Source organism: Xenopus tropicalis, chromosome 4 (assembly GCF_000004195.4).
Source record: "Xenopus tropicalis strain Nigerian chromosome 4, UCB_Xtro_10.0, whole genome shotgun sequence".
Taxonomy (NCBI): domain Eukaryota; kingdom Metazoa; phylum Chordata; class Amphibia; order Anura; family Pipidae; genus Xenopus; species Xenopus tropicalis.
Window position 1 is genome coordinate 153,680,883 of NC_030680.2, and position 14,945 is coordinate 153,695,827.

A 14,945-nucleotide genomic window follows, 5' to 3' on the forward strand; every position below is an offset into this window, starting at 1 on the left:
GCTTCCTCGGCTGGTATGGCAGTTTGCCTAGATAGCCTGGCCACTGCGGAATCAACCTTAGGTGCTCTATCCCACTTCTTCTGGTGTTCCTCTGGTACCGGGTATGTTTTGAAAAATCTTTGTGTGAGTGCAATTCGGCGCTCAGGTTGGGCCCACTCTGCCTCAATTGCCTGTGTGAGGGAATTGAACACTGGGAAGGCTAACTTGGACTTTTTTTGGACTCCCAAAAGTTTATCAGCCCTAGATAGGGGTACAGTCTCATCCTTAATCTCTAGTGTCTGCATCATCTCCCTTAGTAACCTCTTTGAGGTTTCTGGGGAGGCAGAGGCTGTTCCCTCTTCATCAGAGTCTGACTCTGATTGGGGTTGTGAATGGGTTGAAAAATCCGAATTCTGGCTAAGTAATTCGTCTGCCTCTGAGTCTGAAGCTAGCCCCTCTTCTGATTCTGAGGAGGAAGGTAAGGTGACTGTGGCTTTGCGCTTCCTATTATCACGGGCTTTAGTCTGCCCCCCTTGGGGTTGTACTGTGTTCATGATCCACTGTAGGAATTCCCCAAACTGGGCTGGTACTTGGTTAGAAGTATGGGCCAGTGGATTCTCATCCCAGGGCATGGGTATAGGTGCCTGTGCTATAGGTTGGTCAGTGACTGGGGGTGATGGGGAGTTAGCCTGAGGGGTGTTTGGCAGTGAGGCTGCATCCTGAGCCTGTAATGCTTGTGGGGAGAGAATAGGAGGCTCAGCTACAGAAGGAGTCTGTGAGGCAGGTTTGCAGTCAGAACAATAATTTCTCTCTGATTTTCTCAGGGAGTGCTTACATACCTTGCACTTAGGCAGTTTGTCTGGTTTCTTCTGTTTTTTTGCTGATTGTATAACCTCTCTGAGGTCCTTGAGTGAATCTGCCTTCTCCATGTTATGGGCTCTGTGAGGCTTATGTTGTATGCCTGTAGATATAATTGTGGCTAATCTGCCTTTTTACTACTCCTGATGCTGTATAGGGCAGTTATATTAGTACCCCTCTTGAGGTGGAGCAGGGGAGAACTGCAGCTTTGCTGCTATAAAGACGCTGCTATAGGAGCGCTCCTGTAATGGCGCGCTGTGTCCGTTGTGCAGGGGCGCCTAGGATGACGTCATCGCGCCCGACGTTCAGGCGCGAATCCTAGTTGCGCGCTTACGTTCGGCGCGCGTTGCCTTAGCAACCAGGAAGTGCGCCGCGTGGCAATGTCCCCGGTGCGAGCGGGGCCTTCTACAAGGTAGGTACCGTGAGCCCACCGCTCTTGTGAGGATCCCACTTACCTTTCTTTTTATCAGCTGTAAGGGTGTATAGGGCAGGCTATTAGGCGGATGGCCGTTGTGTTCCTGCTGTGGGGGTTACACTTATGGGCAGCTCTGCGTACCCTGTGTGCCCCAATGGCATGTCAGCCAGCACTTAAGTGGCAGCTCTGCGTGCCTAAGTGCCCACCATTAGGTGCCAATCTGCACTTGTAGGGGCAGCTCTGCGTGCCCAAGTGCCCACCATTAGGTGCCAATCTGCACTTGTAGGGGCAGCTCTGCGTGCCTAGTGCCCACCATTAGGTGCCAATCTGCACTTGTAGGGGCAGCTCTGCGTGCCCAAGTGCCCACCATTAGGTGCCAATCTGCACTTGTAGGGGCAGCTCTGCGTGCCCAAGTGCCCACCATTAGGTGCCAATCTGCACTTGTAGGGGCAGCTCTGCGTGCCCAAGTGCCCACCATTAGGTGCCAATCTGCACTTGTAGGGGCAGCTCTGCGTGCCCAAGTGCCCACCATTAGGTGCCAATCTGCACTTGTAGGGGCAGCTCTGCGTGCCCAAGTGCCCATCATCCTTAGCTTCTGTGGATGTTCCCTTGTTGATATTTTATTTTTAAAATCATTAACTATATTGTTAAGTGAGATAAAAAAAAAAATTAAAGAATAAATAAAAGGAAAAAAATTGAATCTAGATAACTGTCCTACACCTCCGAGGCAGGACAAAGAACTGAGGAGTGAGGGTGGAGCCTTATATACAGTGGGAGGGGCCAGGAGCCACTAGGTCTAAATTCTCTGTCCTGCCTCCAGAGGTGATCCCAGACAAAACCCCTAACGTCTGCACTGACAGGAGGGCCGACTAGAAAAGGATTTTCCGGTAAGTCTAAAATCCCCTTTTTTCAGCCTCCCCTACTATGTTGCTATGGTGGTTGCCAGGGTACAAGGTTCTCTCATTACTGGGGTGAACTCCAAGAAAATGATTAAGAAAAAGTGCTAAAAAACCCAAAGTGAGAGTGGAAAGAGGAGCGGGGGGTGTAAGTCACATGGTGCCGGGGTGGAATAACTGCCCCCACGGAGCTTGAGAGGCAGATAAATATCTCCTTAGTAATGCTTATAGGGGGGGGGCATAGGTTCCCGCCTTTGGACTGTAGAAGTCCCGCCCTCTGCAGAGGCAGAGCTACCATACTGATGGGGGAGTGTCCCTCAGCTCCTGCGGGTGATTGGTTACCCCACTGCTGGGGGCAGGAGCTTGATTTATTCCCTTGTGTAATGTGTTGGGGGTCTCTGTAGCTTTAGGGAAGTGAATTAATTGAATTTATATGAAATATCCTTAGTGCAGGTGTGTGTTTTAGCCCCACCCTCCACCAGCTGATAGGACAGACAGCAGTGTAACCAAGGAAACCGCCCTATACAGAGCTGCCCCCTTGCTTTAAAGGGACAGGAAGCGACTTGTGGCCAAACAGGCTCCACCCACCTCAGAATTAAAGGTTCAGAAAATGATTTGATTCTTTGATCACCACGATTCTGTTTGGGCTTCACTTGCCTGCGGGCCCCAAAGCCTCTCACAGTGAATTTCTGGTTCCTATGGGCCAGGGTTCTGTTCTACTGACCCACAGATGTGCTGCTGTCGCTGCCCAATGGCAATTAGCCGTTATATCAGATTCACATTACAGGGCGGCACAGACACCGGCACAGGCTGCGTGAGGAATCAGAACCAGCCCTGTAGCATCAGCTTCTGTGCCCTCGATTTCCCACGCCCCCTAAGCTTAGCTCCTCCCAGCAGCCCAGAGCCAACTGAGCATGTGCGGTGCCACAGACACACAAGAGACTGGGAGCGGCCAGGGCTGAAGGCTCCGTTGTTACCCCTACAGTGGGGCCCCAGCCGGGTACAGTAAGTACAGGAGATATTAGTGAACATTTGCACTGAACCCACAACCCAGTTTAGTAGAAATGGCCTTGAAGAACTCGGCCTAAATCAGGTGACTGATCACATGACTCACAGAAACAAAACCGTTGGAAAGTCCATTTATTTGGAGGTGCGTTTGAGCCTCATTCACACAAACAGATAATAATGAGATTCACAGAACCCAAGAGATTCTCCATGCGATGGAGCATTTGGCCCAATCTCTAGCACGCCCCCCCCCCCTCCCCCCGGGACCCGTAAGGGCCACAGAGGCCGACTGCAGCTTAGGATCAGCCAATCCCAGAGGCCACAGGGCAGGGTGACAGTGGCCAGACTCCCGGCCAATGAGGCGCAGAGCAGCCACTTCCCCGACTCCCAGCCAATGAGGCGCAGAGCAGCCACTTCCCCGACTCCCAGCCAATGAGGCGCAGAGCAGCCACTTCCCCGACTCCCAGCCAATGAGGCGCAGAGCAGCCACTTCCCCGACTCCCAGCCAATGAGGCGCAGAGCAGCCACTTCCCCGACTCCCGGCCAATGAGGCGCAGAGCAGCCACTTCCCAGACTCCCGGCCAATGAGGCGCAGAGCAGCCACTTCCCCGACTCCCGGCCAATGAGGCGCAGAGCAGCCACTTCCCAGACTCCCAGCCAATGAGGCGCAGAGCAGCCACTTCCCAGACTCCCAGCCAATGAGGCGCAGAGCAGCCACTTCCCAGACTCCCAGCCAATGAGGCGCAGAGCAGCCACTTCCCAGACTCCCAGCCAATGAGGCGCAGAGCAGCCACTTCCCAGACTCCCGGCCAATGAGGCGCAGAGCAACCACTTCCCCGACTCCCAGCCAATGAGGCGCAGAGCAGCCACTTCCCCGACTCCCGGCCAATGAGGCGCAGAGCAGCCACTTCCCAGACTCCCAGCCAATGAGGTGCAGAGCAGCCACTTCCCAGACTCCCGGCCGCACTTTATACAAAATCCGTGTTGAAATCGTAAGCGTCGTCCTCTTGCGCCTGATCGAAGCTCACCGAGGGGCCGGCCGACTCTGTGGAACATGATACAACATGTTTCTACTGCACAGACCCCCCCCAAAACACTGACCGACACCCCCACAGGCACAATAGCCAAAAGGGAAGCACACATTAAAGGGGCGGGGAAGAGGGGGTGGGAGTAGAAAGAAAAGGGAGGGGCTCTAGGTACAGGCCAGCAATTAGCATGGAGTCCCACTTACTAGAATCCTGTTCTTTTGCAGACACCACTTCCTGTTCTTTTGCAGACACCACTTCCTGTTCTTTTGCAGACACCACTTCCTGTTCTACTTCCTCGTCCTGCAAAGATCACAAATTAGCAAAAAATTGCCCGTTTCAGGCACCGGTTCCCCAAATATGGCGACTCCGCCCCCGGTTTCATGGCATCGCTCGTTGCCTCACCTCTTCCTCCTCACTGCCCTCATGCTCCTCCTCCACATCCTCCTCTCCATCATTTGCTTCCAACTCCTCCTCAATTGGTTCTGGTTCCACCAATTGCCTCTCATCCATGATGGCGCCTGTGGGCCCAACTGACGTGAAGACGACTAGGTTGGCAGGACTGGGGCACTTTAGAGCTGCAGGAAGTTATGAGACTTGATCATGTGACCGAGGAACAGCCACTAAGGCGCCCCCTATAGAGCTTGTGCGACTGCACGTCTCCCCCTGACTAAAGCTCAGCAGATCCGAGTCTTCCCCCCGGGCCCCCGGACTCATCAGACCCACCTTTGAGGGTAGAAGCGTTGTCCTGGGCCAGCTGCTCGCTACAGATGCCGCTGCTCATCGCCGCCGTAACCTCCTTGGTGATGTGGGGCTGAACCCCGGGAGAGTCGGGGGGCTGGCAGTAATACTTCATCCTCACTCTTAGGGAAAAGGAGGAAAAAAATCTCTTAACTGGGAGAATAAGTTATAATTCCAGCCAATCAGGAGCAGAGACGGAGGGGAGGGGGGGGGACCTGCCACAGGGGAGCCACAAATATTACACTTCATGTGCAAATCATATTCACTTACCCCATCCAATCATTAAAGAGCAGCCGGCCGGCAGCCTCAGTGTCAGGCACGCCCCCTTTCTTCAGCAGGCCCCTCCTCTGCGCCAGTAGCGTCACGCATTCCAGGCTGTTGCGGTAGTCGGGGAGAGTGTAGTGCAACATCAGCTGCAACAAAGCGCCAACGTTACCCCAGCGGGGAGCCTCCCAAACCCAGCCAGGCACCCCCTCAAACCCAGCCAGGGAGCCCCACCCCAAACCCAGCCAGGGAGCCCCACCCCCAAACCCAGCCAGGGAGCCCCACCCCCAAACCCAGCCAGGGAGCCCCACCCCCAAACCCAGCCAGGGAGCCCCACCCCAAACCCAGCCAGGGAGCCCCACCCCAAACCCAGCCAGGGAGCCCCACCCCCAAACCCAGCCAGGGAGCCCCACCCCCAAACCCAGCCAGGGAGCCCCACCCCCAAACCCAGCCAGGGAGCCCCACCCCCAAACCCAGCCAGGGAGCCCCACCCCCAAACCCAGCCAGGCACAGACTGTATGGGCCAGTATAGGGGATAACAAGAGACAATGGGGGGCTCCCCCAGTACCTGCCCATAGAACATGGGGTTCAGGGGAATCTTTATGGGACACTGGATCGAGGCAACTGCACATGGTTACTGAGAAGGGGTATGGAGGGGGCAGGTAGGGGTATGGAGGGGGCAGGTAGGGGGATGGAGGGGGCAGGTAGGGGGATGGAGGGGGCAGGTAGGGGTATGGAGGGGGCAGGTAGGGGGATGGAGGGGGCAGGTAGGGGGATGGAGGGGGCAGGTAGGGGGATGGAGGGGGCAGGTAGGGGGGATGGAGGGGGCAGGTATCGTAGGCCAGAGCTGCCCTTGATTTGGCTTTTTTACGAGGTTATGGGGCTTTAAATGACTTGATCCCCCCAAACCCCGAGGAACAGGGGCCCAAATGGACTCACCTCCTGCTTGGAGCAGTGTTTCAAGATGGCGCTCACCGCAGCCAACACGTCCACGTTACAGTCCGACACGCTCCTCAACATGACGGCCAGCGGCGCATTCTGGGGCGACACCACCAGGGCGGGGCTATCCAACATCCTAATCTGGGGGTCCAGTCGCACTTCCTGCAGAACCCTGGGGGGGGAATGCACTGGGGGGGTAACACCAGTCACACAACAAGCGGGTCGCTTGGGGCCACAAGGTCCGGTTCAGAGTTGGATTGGACGGAAGCCCCATGGGAATGTCGGCACCAATCTCTCATCATGTTTCGGAACCAGTTACCCACTAAGTACCCAAAGGGGCAACCAGGAGACCAACTGCAACGTCACATTGATGTGCAACAGCCAATGGGCAGAGAGGGAAGCTTTGTATCTAAACAGTGACTCCGGTTTCCCATTTAACACCCCCCCCCAATACTCTGGCACCCCCCCCCACACACAGACATAGGGCAGATATCCGTACCTCGTGGTGCCTTTGGTTGGGCCGACGTTACACACGTGCGACTGCTTCAGGCTGTTGATGACGCTGCTCTTCCCCACGTTGGCGAACCCTGCGGAACCAAGGAAAGAGTCTGAGTGGCAGAACTGCCCCCCCCCCCCCCCACTGGGCAACTCTTTCAGTTTGGGGGCTATAAACCCTGCTCCAACTACTCGCAGCAGCAGCAAGGTGTGGCCAAGCGCCCCAATCCAGCCCCCCCCCCGAATGTCTATCGGCATGTTGGCCTAGCATCTCCCCACGCACCCCCCTGGGGCAGGACACCATGGCCAGGGGGCACGAGTGGGCAGTCCTTACCAACCCAATGCCACCAACCTGTGCCAGGTCACTTACCTATTACTCCAACTTTAATGGCATCGCTTTGGGACGGGCAGAGGCTGTGAAGGATCCTAAGCAAGACTTGCCCCCCGGGGCATCTGTTCTCTGTGCACAAATCCGCAGTGTTGGGCACCTTGTGCTTCTTACCCTGCGCCATTGTGGGGCAATAAAGAGACAATGAGTGCCCAGTGCCAATCTGCTCAGCTTGGGGCAAGCGGGGGGGGGGGGGAGGAGAGAATATATAGAATTAGTACCCAGGGCAGAGGGGGGGGGGGGAATATATAGAATTAGTACCCAGGGCAGAGGGGGGGGGGGGGGGAATATATAGAATTAGTACCCAGGGCAGAGGGGGGGTGGTGGAATATATAGAATTAGTACCCAGGGCAGAGGGGGGAATATATAGAATTAGTACCCAGGGCAGAGAGGTGGGGGGGGGGGGGATATATAGAATTAGTACCCAAGGCAGAGAGGTGGGGGGGGGGAGGGGGGGGGAAATATATAGAATTAGTACCCAGGGCAGAGGGGGGAATATATAGAATTAGTACCCAGGGCAGAGAGGTGGGGGGGGGGGGGGGGGGGATATATAGAATTAGTACCCAGGGCAGAGAGGTGGGGGGGGGGGGGGGGAAATATATAGAATTAGTACCCAGGGCAGAGGGGGGAATATATAGAATTAGTACCCAGGGCAGAGGGGGGAATATATAGAATTAGTACCCAGGGCAGAGAGGTGGGGGGGGGGGGGGGGGGGATATATAGAATTTCCCATCAGGCAGAAATCAGAGTTGGATCTTGTGCTCAGTCAGGAAAAGTCAGAATCCAGTTTAATCATCACATTCCAGCCTGACCCCCCCCCCCCGCAGCGGGTATTTGTCTGTATGAGTGGGGGGGAGGGGGTTACACCCCGACATTTGCACAGAGTCTCCCTGACTCACACAGTGCCCCCCAGGGGCCGGGTTACAGCTGATTCAGACAGACTAATGGCTGAATAAAGCATCACACACAATGTACCCAGTAGGGAAAGTGGCACAGTCACTGCCAGCTTTGACTGGCACCCCAGCCAGGGGCACACACCGGGCACCCCAGCCAGGGGCACACACCGGGCACCCCAGCCAGGGGCACACACCGGGCACCCCAGTAAATGGCACATACCGGGCTCTTGCTTGGCGCTTGGGGCAGACATCTGAATGGCACGGTGGGAAGCTCCGCAGTCAGAACCTGCAGCCATTTCTCTAGAACGTCCCTGGGTACAAGATCTGGAAGGGAAGAGACAAGTTAAATGGTGCAATAAACACAGGCCTGGGGCGCCCCCTCCAGCAAGTATGGGGTGACTGAGCCCCCCAATACCCAGCAATCAGCAACATCAGTTCAGGAGGCAGCAGAGAAACCAAGAAGGTGCCAGTATTGGTTGCGCCCCCTCCCACCCATAGTAACTCCCCCCCCACGGGGCTCTGGAACCCACAGAAGGAGACAAGCGGCGATCAGAGTTGGATCTGACAGTCGTCATAGTTACATCAGATTCATTTCAGTTTCTCCTCATCTCTTACCGCTGTCTCCTTGCTTTCCCAGCAGCTTTATTTGCCCTTTAACGGAAGGGAAGCCCGCCCACTTATCCCATGGCCACGCCCAGGCGCTCTATGCAGACTGCAATAAAGGGGCAAGATGCTGTGGGTGGATGTGGGGGCCATTAATCACTTACCGGCTTTATTGAGGAGCAGCAGAAGCCGCTTGTTGGGAGATTTAAGCACCGCCTCCTCAGCTTGGGCACATCGACTGCCCAAAGGGTCCCTGGCGTCCAGAACTTCCAGTACAACATCAGACTGTTCCAGTACCTGCATATGGGAACAGCGGCACAGCCAATCACACGGGAGGATGTCTAACCTGCCCCCCCAATCACACGGGAGGATGTCTAACCTGCCCCCCAATCACACGGGAGGATGTCTAACCTGCCCCCCAATCACACGGGAGGATGTCTAACCTGCCCCCCCAATCACACGGGAGGATGTCTAACCTGCCCCCCCAATCACACGGGAGGATGTCTAACCTGCCCCCCCAATCACACGGGAGGATGTCTAACCTGCCCCCCCAATCACACGGGAGGATGTCTAACCTGCCCCCCCAATCACACGGGAGGATGTCTAACCTGCCCCCCAATCACACGGGAGGATGTCTAACCTGCCCCCCCAATCACACGGGAGGATGTCTAACCTGCCCCCCCAATCACACGGAGGATGTCTAACCTGCCCCCCAATCACACGGGAGGATGTCTAACCTGCCCCCCCAATCACACGGGAGGATGTCTAACCTGCCCCCCCAATCACACGGGAGGATGTCTAACCCACCCCCCCACATTCCCAGCGGGGCACAACCTGGCACCCAACCCACCTTGTTCACGTGACGGCAGGAAACCACCTCCGCACTCTCGGCCGCCTTTGTCCCTTTGTTCTTCTTATTATCCTGAAACAGACAATTTGCTGGTTAGTGGGGCAGAACCCGGGGCAGGTCCATACGGCACAGAACCGGGCATTCCGTAGCGCCAATGGGGAATGGCTGATACAGGAAATGCAGTAGAGCTTGCAATCTAAATCCCCCCCCCCCCCCCGGATATGAAGCACAAATAGTCACTACTTACCCTTTTTTCTCTTTTCTCAGAGTTTTTCTTTTTCTTCTCGTCCAACTTGCGTCTCTTCGCCACTTCCTTCTGTCGCTCCAGTTTCCGGTTCTGCTTCAGTTCCTCTTCCTGCAACAGAGAATCACGACCCATTAGGGGCAGCGTCCCCCCAAATTCTCCCAGTCACCTCCACATTCCAGTAACCCCCTAACTCTATATATGCATTACCCATGGATACTGTCTATAGGTAACCACCCCGGCTGTGCCACATGTACCCATGGATACTGTCTATAGGTACCCCCCGGCTGTGCCACATATACCCCTGGATACTGTCTATAGGTACCCCCCCCCCCGGCTGTGCCACATGTACCCCTGGATACTGTCTATAAGTACCCTCCCCCCCCCGGCTGTGCCACATGTACCCCTGGGTACTGTCTATAGGTACCCCCCCGGCTGTGCCACATGTACACCTGGGTACTGTCTATAGGTACCCCCCCTGGCTGTGCCACATGTACCCATGGATACTGTCTATAGGTACCCCCCCCCTGGCTGTGCCACATGTACCCCTGGGTACTGTCTATAGGTACCCCCGGATACTGTCTATAAGTACCCCCCCCCCCCCCGGCTGTGCCACATGTACCCCTGGGTACTGTCTATAGGTACCCCCCCCGGCTGTGCCACATGTACCCCTGGGTACTGTCTATAGGTACCCCCCCGGCTGTGCCACATGTACCCATGGATACTGTCTATAGGTACACCCCCCCCCCGGCTGTGCCACATGTACCCCTGGGTACTGTCTATAGGTACCCCCCCCCGGCTGTGCCACATGTACCCCTGGGTACTGTCTATAGGTACCCCCCCCCTGGCTGTGCCACATGTACCCCTGGGTACTGTCTATAGGTACCCCCCCCTGGCTGTGCCACATGTACCCCTGGATACTGTCTATAAGTACCCCCGGCTGTGCCACATGTACCCCTGGGTACTGTCTATAGGTACCCCCCCCCCCGGCTGTGCCACATGTACCCATGGGTATTGCTTATACCCCCCCCCCGGCTGTGCCACATGTACCCATGGGTATTGCTTATACCCCCCCCGGCTGTGACACATGTACCCATGGGTATTGCTTATAGGTACCCCCCCGGCTGTGCCACATGTACCCATGGGTATTGCTTATAGGTACCCCCCCGGCTGTGCCACATGTACCCCCCAACCCGTTGGTTCTGATGCCCCGGCCCATTAGTGGGTCAGTACCTGTTGGCGCCTGCGCTGTGCCTCCTGCAGGATCTCTGCCTTGAACGGCGCATTGTTAGGAACGGAGATCTCTTTCTTCTGCTTCCTGGTGCCGCTCTTCTTGGCCTCCTTCCTCGCCTTCCGATTGTGCTCCCGCACCTTAGTACAAACACATGGGGGTGAGGGGCACCTTAGTACAAACACATGGGGGTGAGGGGGCACCTTAGTACAAACACATGGGGGTGAGGGGGCACCTTAGTACAAACACATGGGGGTGAGGGGGCACCTTAGTACAAACACATGGGGGTGAGGGGGCACCTTAGTACAAACACATGGGGGTGAGGGGGCACCTTAGTACAAACACATGGGGGTGAGGGGCACCTTAGTACAAACACATGGGGGTGAGGGGGCACCTTAGTACAAACACATGGGGTGAGGGGGCACCTTAGTACAAACACATGGGGGTGAGGGGGCACCTTAGTACAAACACATGGGGGTGAGGGGGCACCTTAGTACAAACACATGGGGGTGAGGGGGCACCTTAGTACAAACACATGGGGGTGAGGGGGCACCTTAGTACAAACACATGGGGGTGAGGGGGCACCTTAGTACAAACACATGGGGGTGAGGGGGCACCTTAGTACAAACACATGGGGGTGAGGGGGCACCTTAGTACAAACACATGGGGGTGAGGGGGCACCTTAGTACAAACACATGGGGGTGAGGGGGCACCTTAGTACAAACACATGGGGGTGAGGGGGCACCTTAGTACAAACACATGGGGGTGAGGGGGCACCTTAGTACAAACACATGGGGGTGAGGGGGCACCTTAGTACAAACACATGGGGTGAGGGGGCACCTTAGTACAAACACATGGGGGTGAGGGGCACCTTAGTACAAACACATGGGGTGAGGGGCACCTTAGTACAAACACATGGGGGTGAGGGCACCTTAGTACAAACACATGGGGGTGAGGGGGGCACCTTAGTACAAACACATGGGGGTGAGGGGCACCTTAGTACAAACACATGGGGGTGAGGGGCACCTTAGTACAAACACATGGGGGTGAGGGGCACCTTAGTACAAACACATGGGGGTGAGGGGCACCTTAGTACAAACACGTGGGGGTGAGGGGGCACCTTAGTACAAACACGTGGGGGTCAGGGGGCACCTTAGTACAAACACATGGGGGTCAGGGGCACCTTAGTACAAACACATGGGGGTCAGGGGGCACTTTAGTACAAACACATGGGGGTGAGGGGCACCTTAGTACAAACACATGGGGGTGAGGGGGCACCTTAGTACAAACACATGGGGGTGAGGGGCACCTTAGTACAAACACATGGGGGTGAGGGGCACCTTAGTACAAACACATGGGGGTCAGGGGGCACCTTAGTACAAACACATGGGGGTGAGGGGGGCACCTTAGTACAAACACATGGGGGTGAGGGGGGCACCTTAGTACAAACACATGAGGGGGAGGGGCACCTTAGTACAAACACATGGGGGTGAGGGGCACCTTAGTACAAACACATGGGGGTGAGGGGCACCTTAGTACAAACACATGGGGGTGAGGGGGACTGGGGCACCTTAGTACAAACACATGGGGGTGAGGGGGACTGGGGCACCTTAGTACAAACACATGGGGGTGAGGGGGCACCTTAGTACAAACACATGGGGGTGAGGGGGCACCTTAGTACAAACACATGGGGGTGAGGGGCACCTTAGTACAAACACGTGGGGGTGAGGGGGCACCTTAGTACAAACACATGGGGGTGAGGGGGCACCTTAGTACAAACACATGGGGGTGAGGGGGCACCTTAGTACAAACACATGGGGGTGAGGGGGCACCTTAGTACAAACACATGGGGGTGAGGGGGCACCTTAGTACAAACACATGGGGGTGAGGGGCACCTTAGTACAAACACATGGGGGTGAGGGGCCCCCCACATTACAGGCCACAGGGGCCCCGGGTTCCCACCTTTTTCTGGATCTTGTAGCGCTTGTGGCAGCTCAGGCGCTTACTGCCTTTCTTCAGCTCTGAAACAGGGAGAACAGAGAGATCAGCTGCACAGGTAGGGAAATAGGCACAGCCCCGGGGAATGATGGGTAGGAGCGGGGCCCCTCACTCACACACAGCCCCGGGGAATGATGGGTAGGAGCGGGGCCCCTCACACACACAGCCCCGGGGAATGATGGGCAGGAGCGGGGCCTCTCACTCACACACACAGCCCCGGGGAATGATGGGTAGGAGCGGGGCCCCTCACTCACACACACAGCCCCGGGGAATGATGGGTAGGAGCGGGGCCCCTCACTCACACACACAGCCCCGGGGAATGATGGGTAGGAGCGGGGCCCCTCACTCACACACACAGCCCCGGGGAATGATGGGTAGGAGCGGGGCCCCTCACTCACACAGCCCCGGGGAATGATGGGTAGGAGCGGGGCCCCTCACTCACACACACAGCCCCGGGGAATGATGGGTAGGAGCGGGGCCCCTCACTCACACAGCCCCGGGGAATGATGGGTAGGAGCGGGGCCCCTCACTCACACACAGCCCCGGGGAATGATGGGTAGGAGCGGGGCCCCTCACTCACACACACAGCCCCGGGGAATGATGGGTAGGAGCGGGGCCCCTCACACACACAGCCCCGGGGAATGATGGGTAGGAGCGGGGCCTCTCACTCACACACACAGCCCCGGGGAATGATGGGTAGGAGCGGGGCCCCGGGGAATGATGGGTAGGAGCGGGGCCCCGGGGAATGATGGGTAGGAGCGGGGCCCCGGGGAATGATGGGTAGGAGCGGGGCCCCGGGGAATGATGGGTAGGAGCGGGGCCCCGGGGAATGATGGGTAGGAGCAGGGCCCCTCACTCCCCCCCCGGGGGGGGGATGGAGGGCCGGGAGGGGGGGTGGGGTTCCGGGGGGGGGATGGAGGGCGGGGGGGGGGGGGATGGAGGGCCGGGGGGGGGGATGGAGGGCCGGGGGCCCCACACATTCACACCCCACATAGCCCTGGGGGAAGGAGGGCCGGGGGGGAAGGAGGGCCGGGGGGGGAAGGAGGGCCGGGGGGGAAGGAGGGCCGGGGGGGAAGGAGGGCCGGGGGGGGAAGGAGGGCCGGGGGGGGAAGGAGGGCCGGGGGGGAAGGAGGGCCGGGGGGGGAAGGAGGGCCGGGGGGCCAACACATTCACACCCCACATAGCCCGGGGGGAAGGAGGGCCGGGGGGCCAACACATTCACACCCCACATAGCCCGGGGGGAAGGAGGGCCGGGGGGCCAACACATTCACACCCCACATAGCCCGGGGGAAGGAGGGCCGGGGGGCCAACACATTCACACCCCACATAGCCCGGGGGGAAGGAGGGCCGGGGGGCCAACACATTCACACCCCACATAGCCCGGGGGGAAGGAGGGCCGGGGGGCCAACACATTCACACCCCACATAGCCCGGGGGGAAGGAGGGCCGGGGGGCCAACACATTCACACCCCACATAGCCCGGGGGGAAGGAGGGCCGGGGGGCCAACACATTCACACCCCACATAGCCCGGGGGGAAGGAGGGCCGGGGGGCCAACACATTCACACCCCACATAGCCCGGGGGGAAGGAGGGCCGGGGGGCCAACACATTCACACCCCACATAGCCCGGGGGAAGGAGGGCCGGGGGGCCAACACATTCACACCCCACATAGCCCGGGGGGAAGGAGGGCCGGGGGGCCAACACATTCACACCCCACATAGCCCGGGGGGAAGGAGGGCCGGGGGCCAACACATTCACACCCCACATAGCCCGGGGGGAAGGAGGGCCGGGGGGCCAACACATTCACACCCCACATAGCCCGGGGGGAAGGAGGGCCGGGGGGCCAACACATTCACACCCCACATAGCCCGGGGGGAAGGAGGGCCGGGGGGCCAACACATTCACACCCCACATAGCCCGGGGGGAAGGAGGGCCGGGGGGCCAACACATTCACACCCCACATAGCCCGGGGGGAAGGAGGGCCGGAGGGCCGGGGGGGAAGGAGGGCCGCGCACACACACACACACTCACTCGGACGCTTCATGGCCGCTGTGCTTTCGCTGCTGCTGCTGACACCACGTGTGAGAGTCAGTGCGCGCTCACGGAGCCACAGGAACG

At 58.1% G+C, this 14,945-nt stretch overlaps 1 protein-coding gene and 1 non-coding gene across 2 annotated transcripts; both read right to left on the minus strand.

Moving 5' to 3' along the window:
* Positions 1–3,272: 3,272 nt before the first annotated feature.
* Positions 3,273–14,900, minus strand: gnl3 (guanine nucleotide binding protein-like 3 (nucleolar); the record flags this gene model as incomplete). Its single annotated transcript, NM_001276682.1, is given in 16 exon segments — positions 3,273–4,067; positions 4,068–4,198; positions 4,385–4,481; positions 4,584–4,756; positions 4,905–5,041; positions 5,190–5,332; positions 6,123–6,294; positions 6,622–6,709; positions 6,988–7,120; positions 8,122–8,225; positions 8,669–8,801; positions 9,355–9,426; positions 9,602–9,709; positions 10,832–10,969; positions 12,792–12,850; positions 14,859–14,900. Coding segments are annotated over 15 exon segments (1,647 nt in total).
* Positions 8,438–8,514, minus strand: LOC116410659. Its single transcript, XR_004222573.1, has one exon. It is a non-coding gene; the product is annotated as a small nucleolar RNA SNORD19 (small nucleolar RNA).
* Positions 14,901–14,945: the final 45 nt, after the last annotated feature.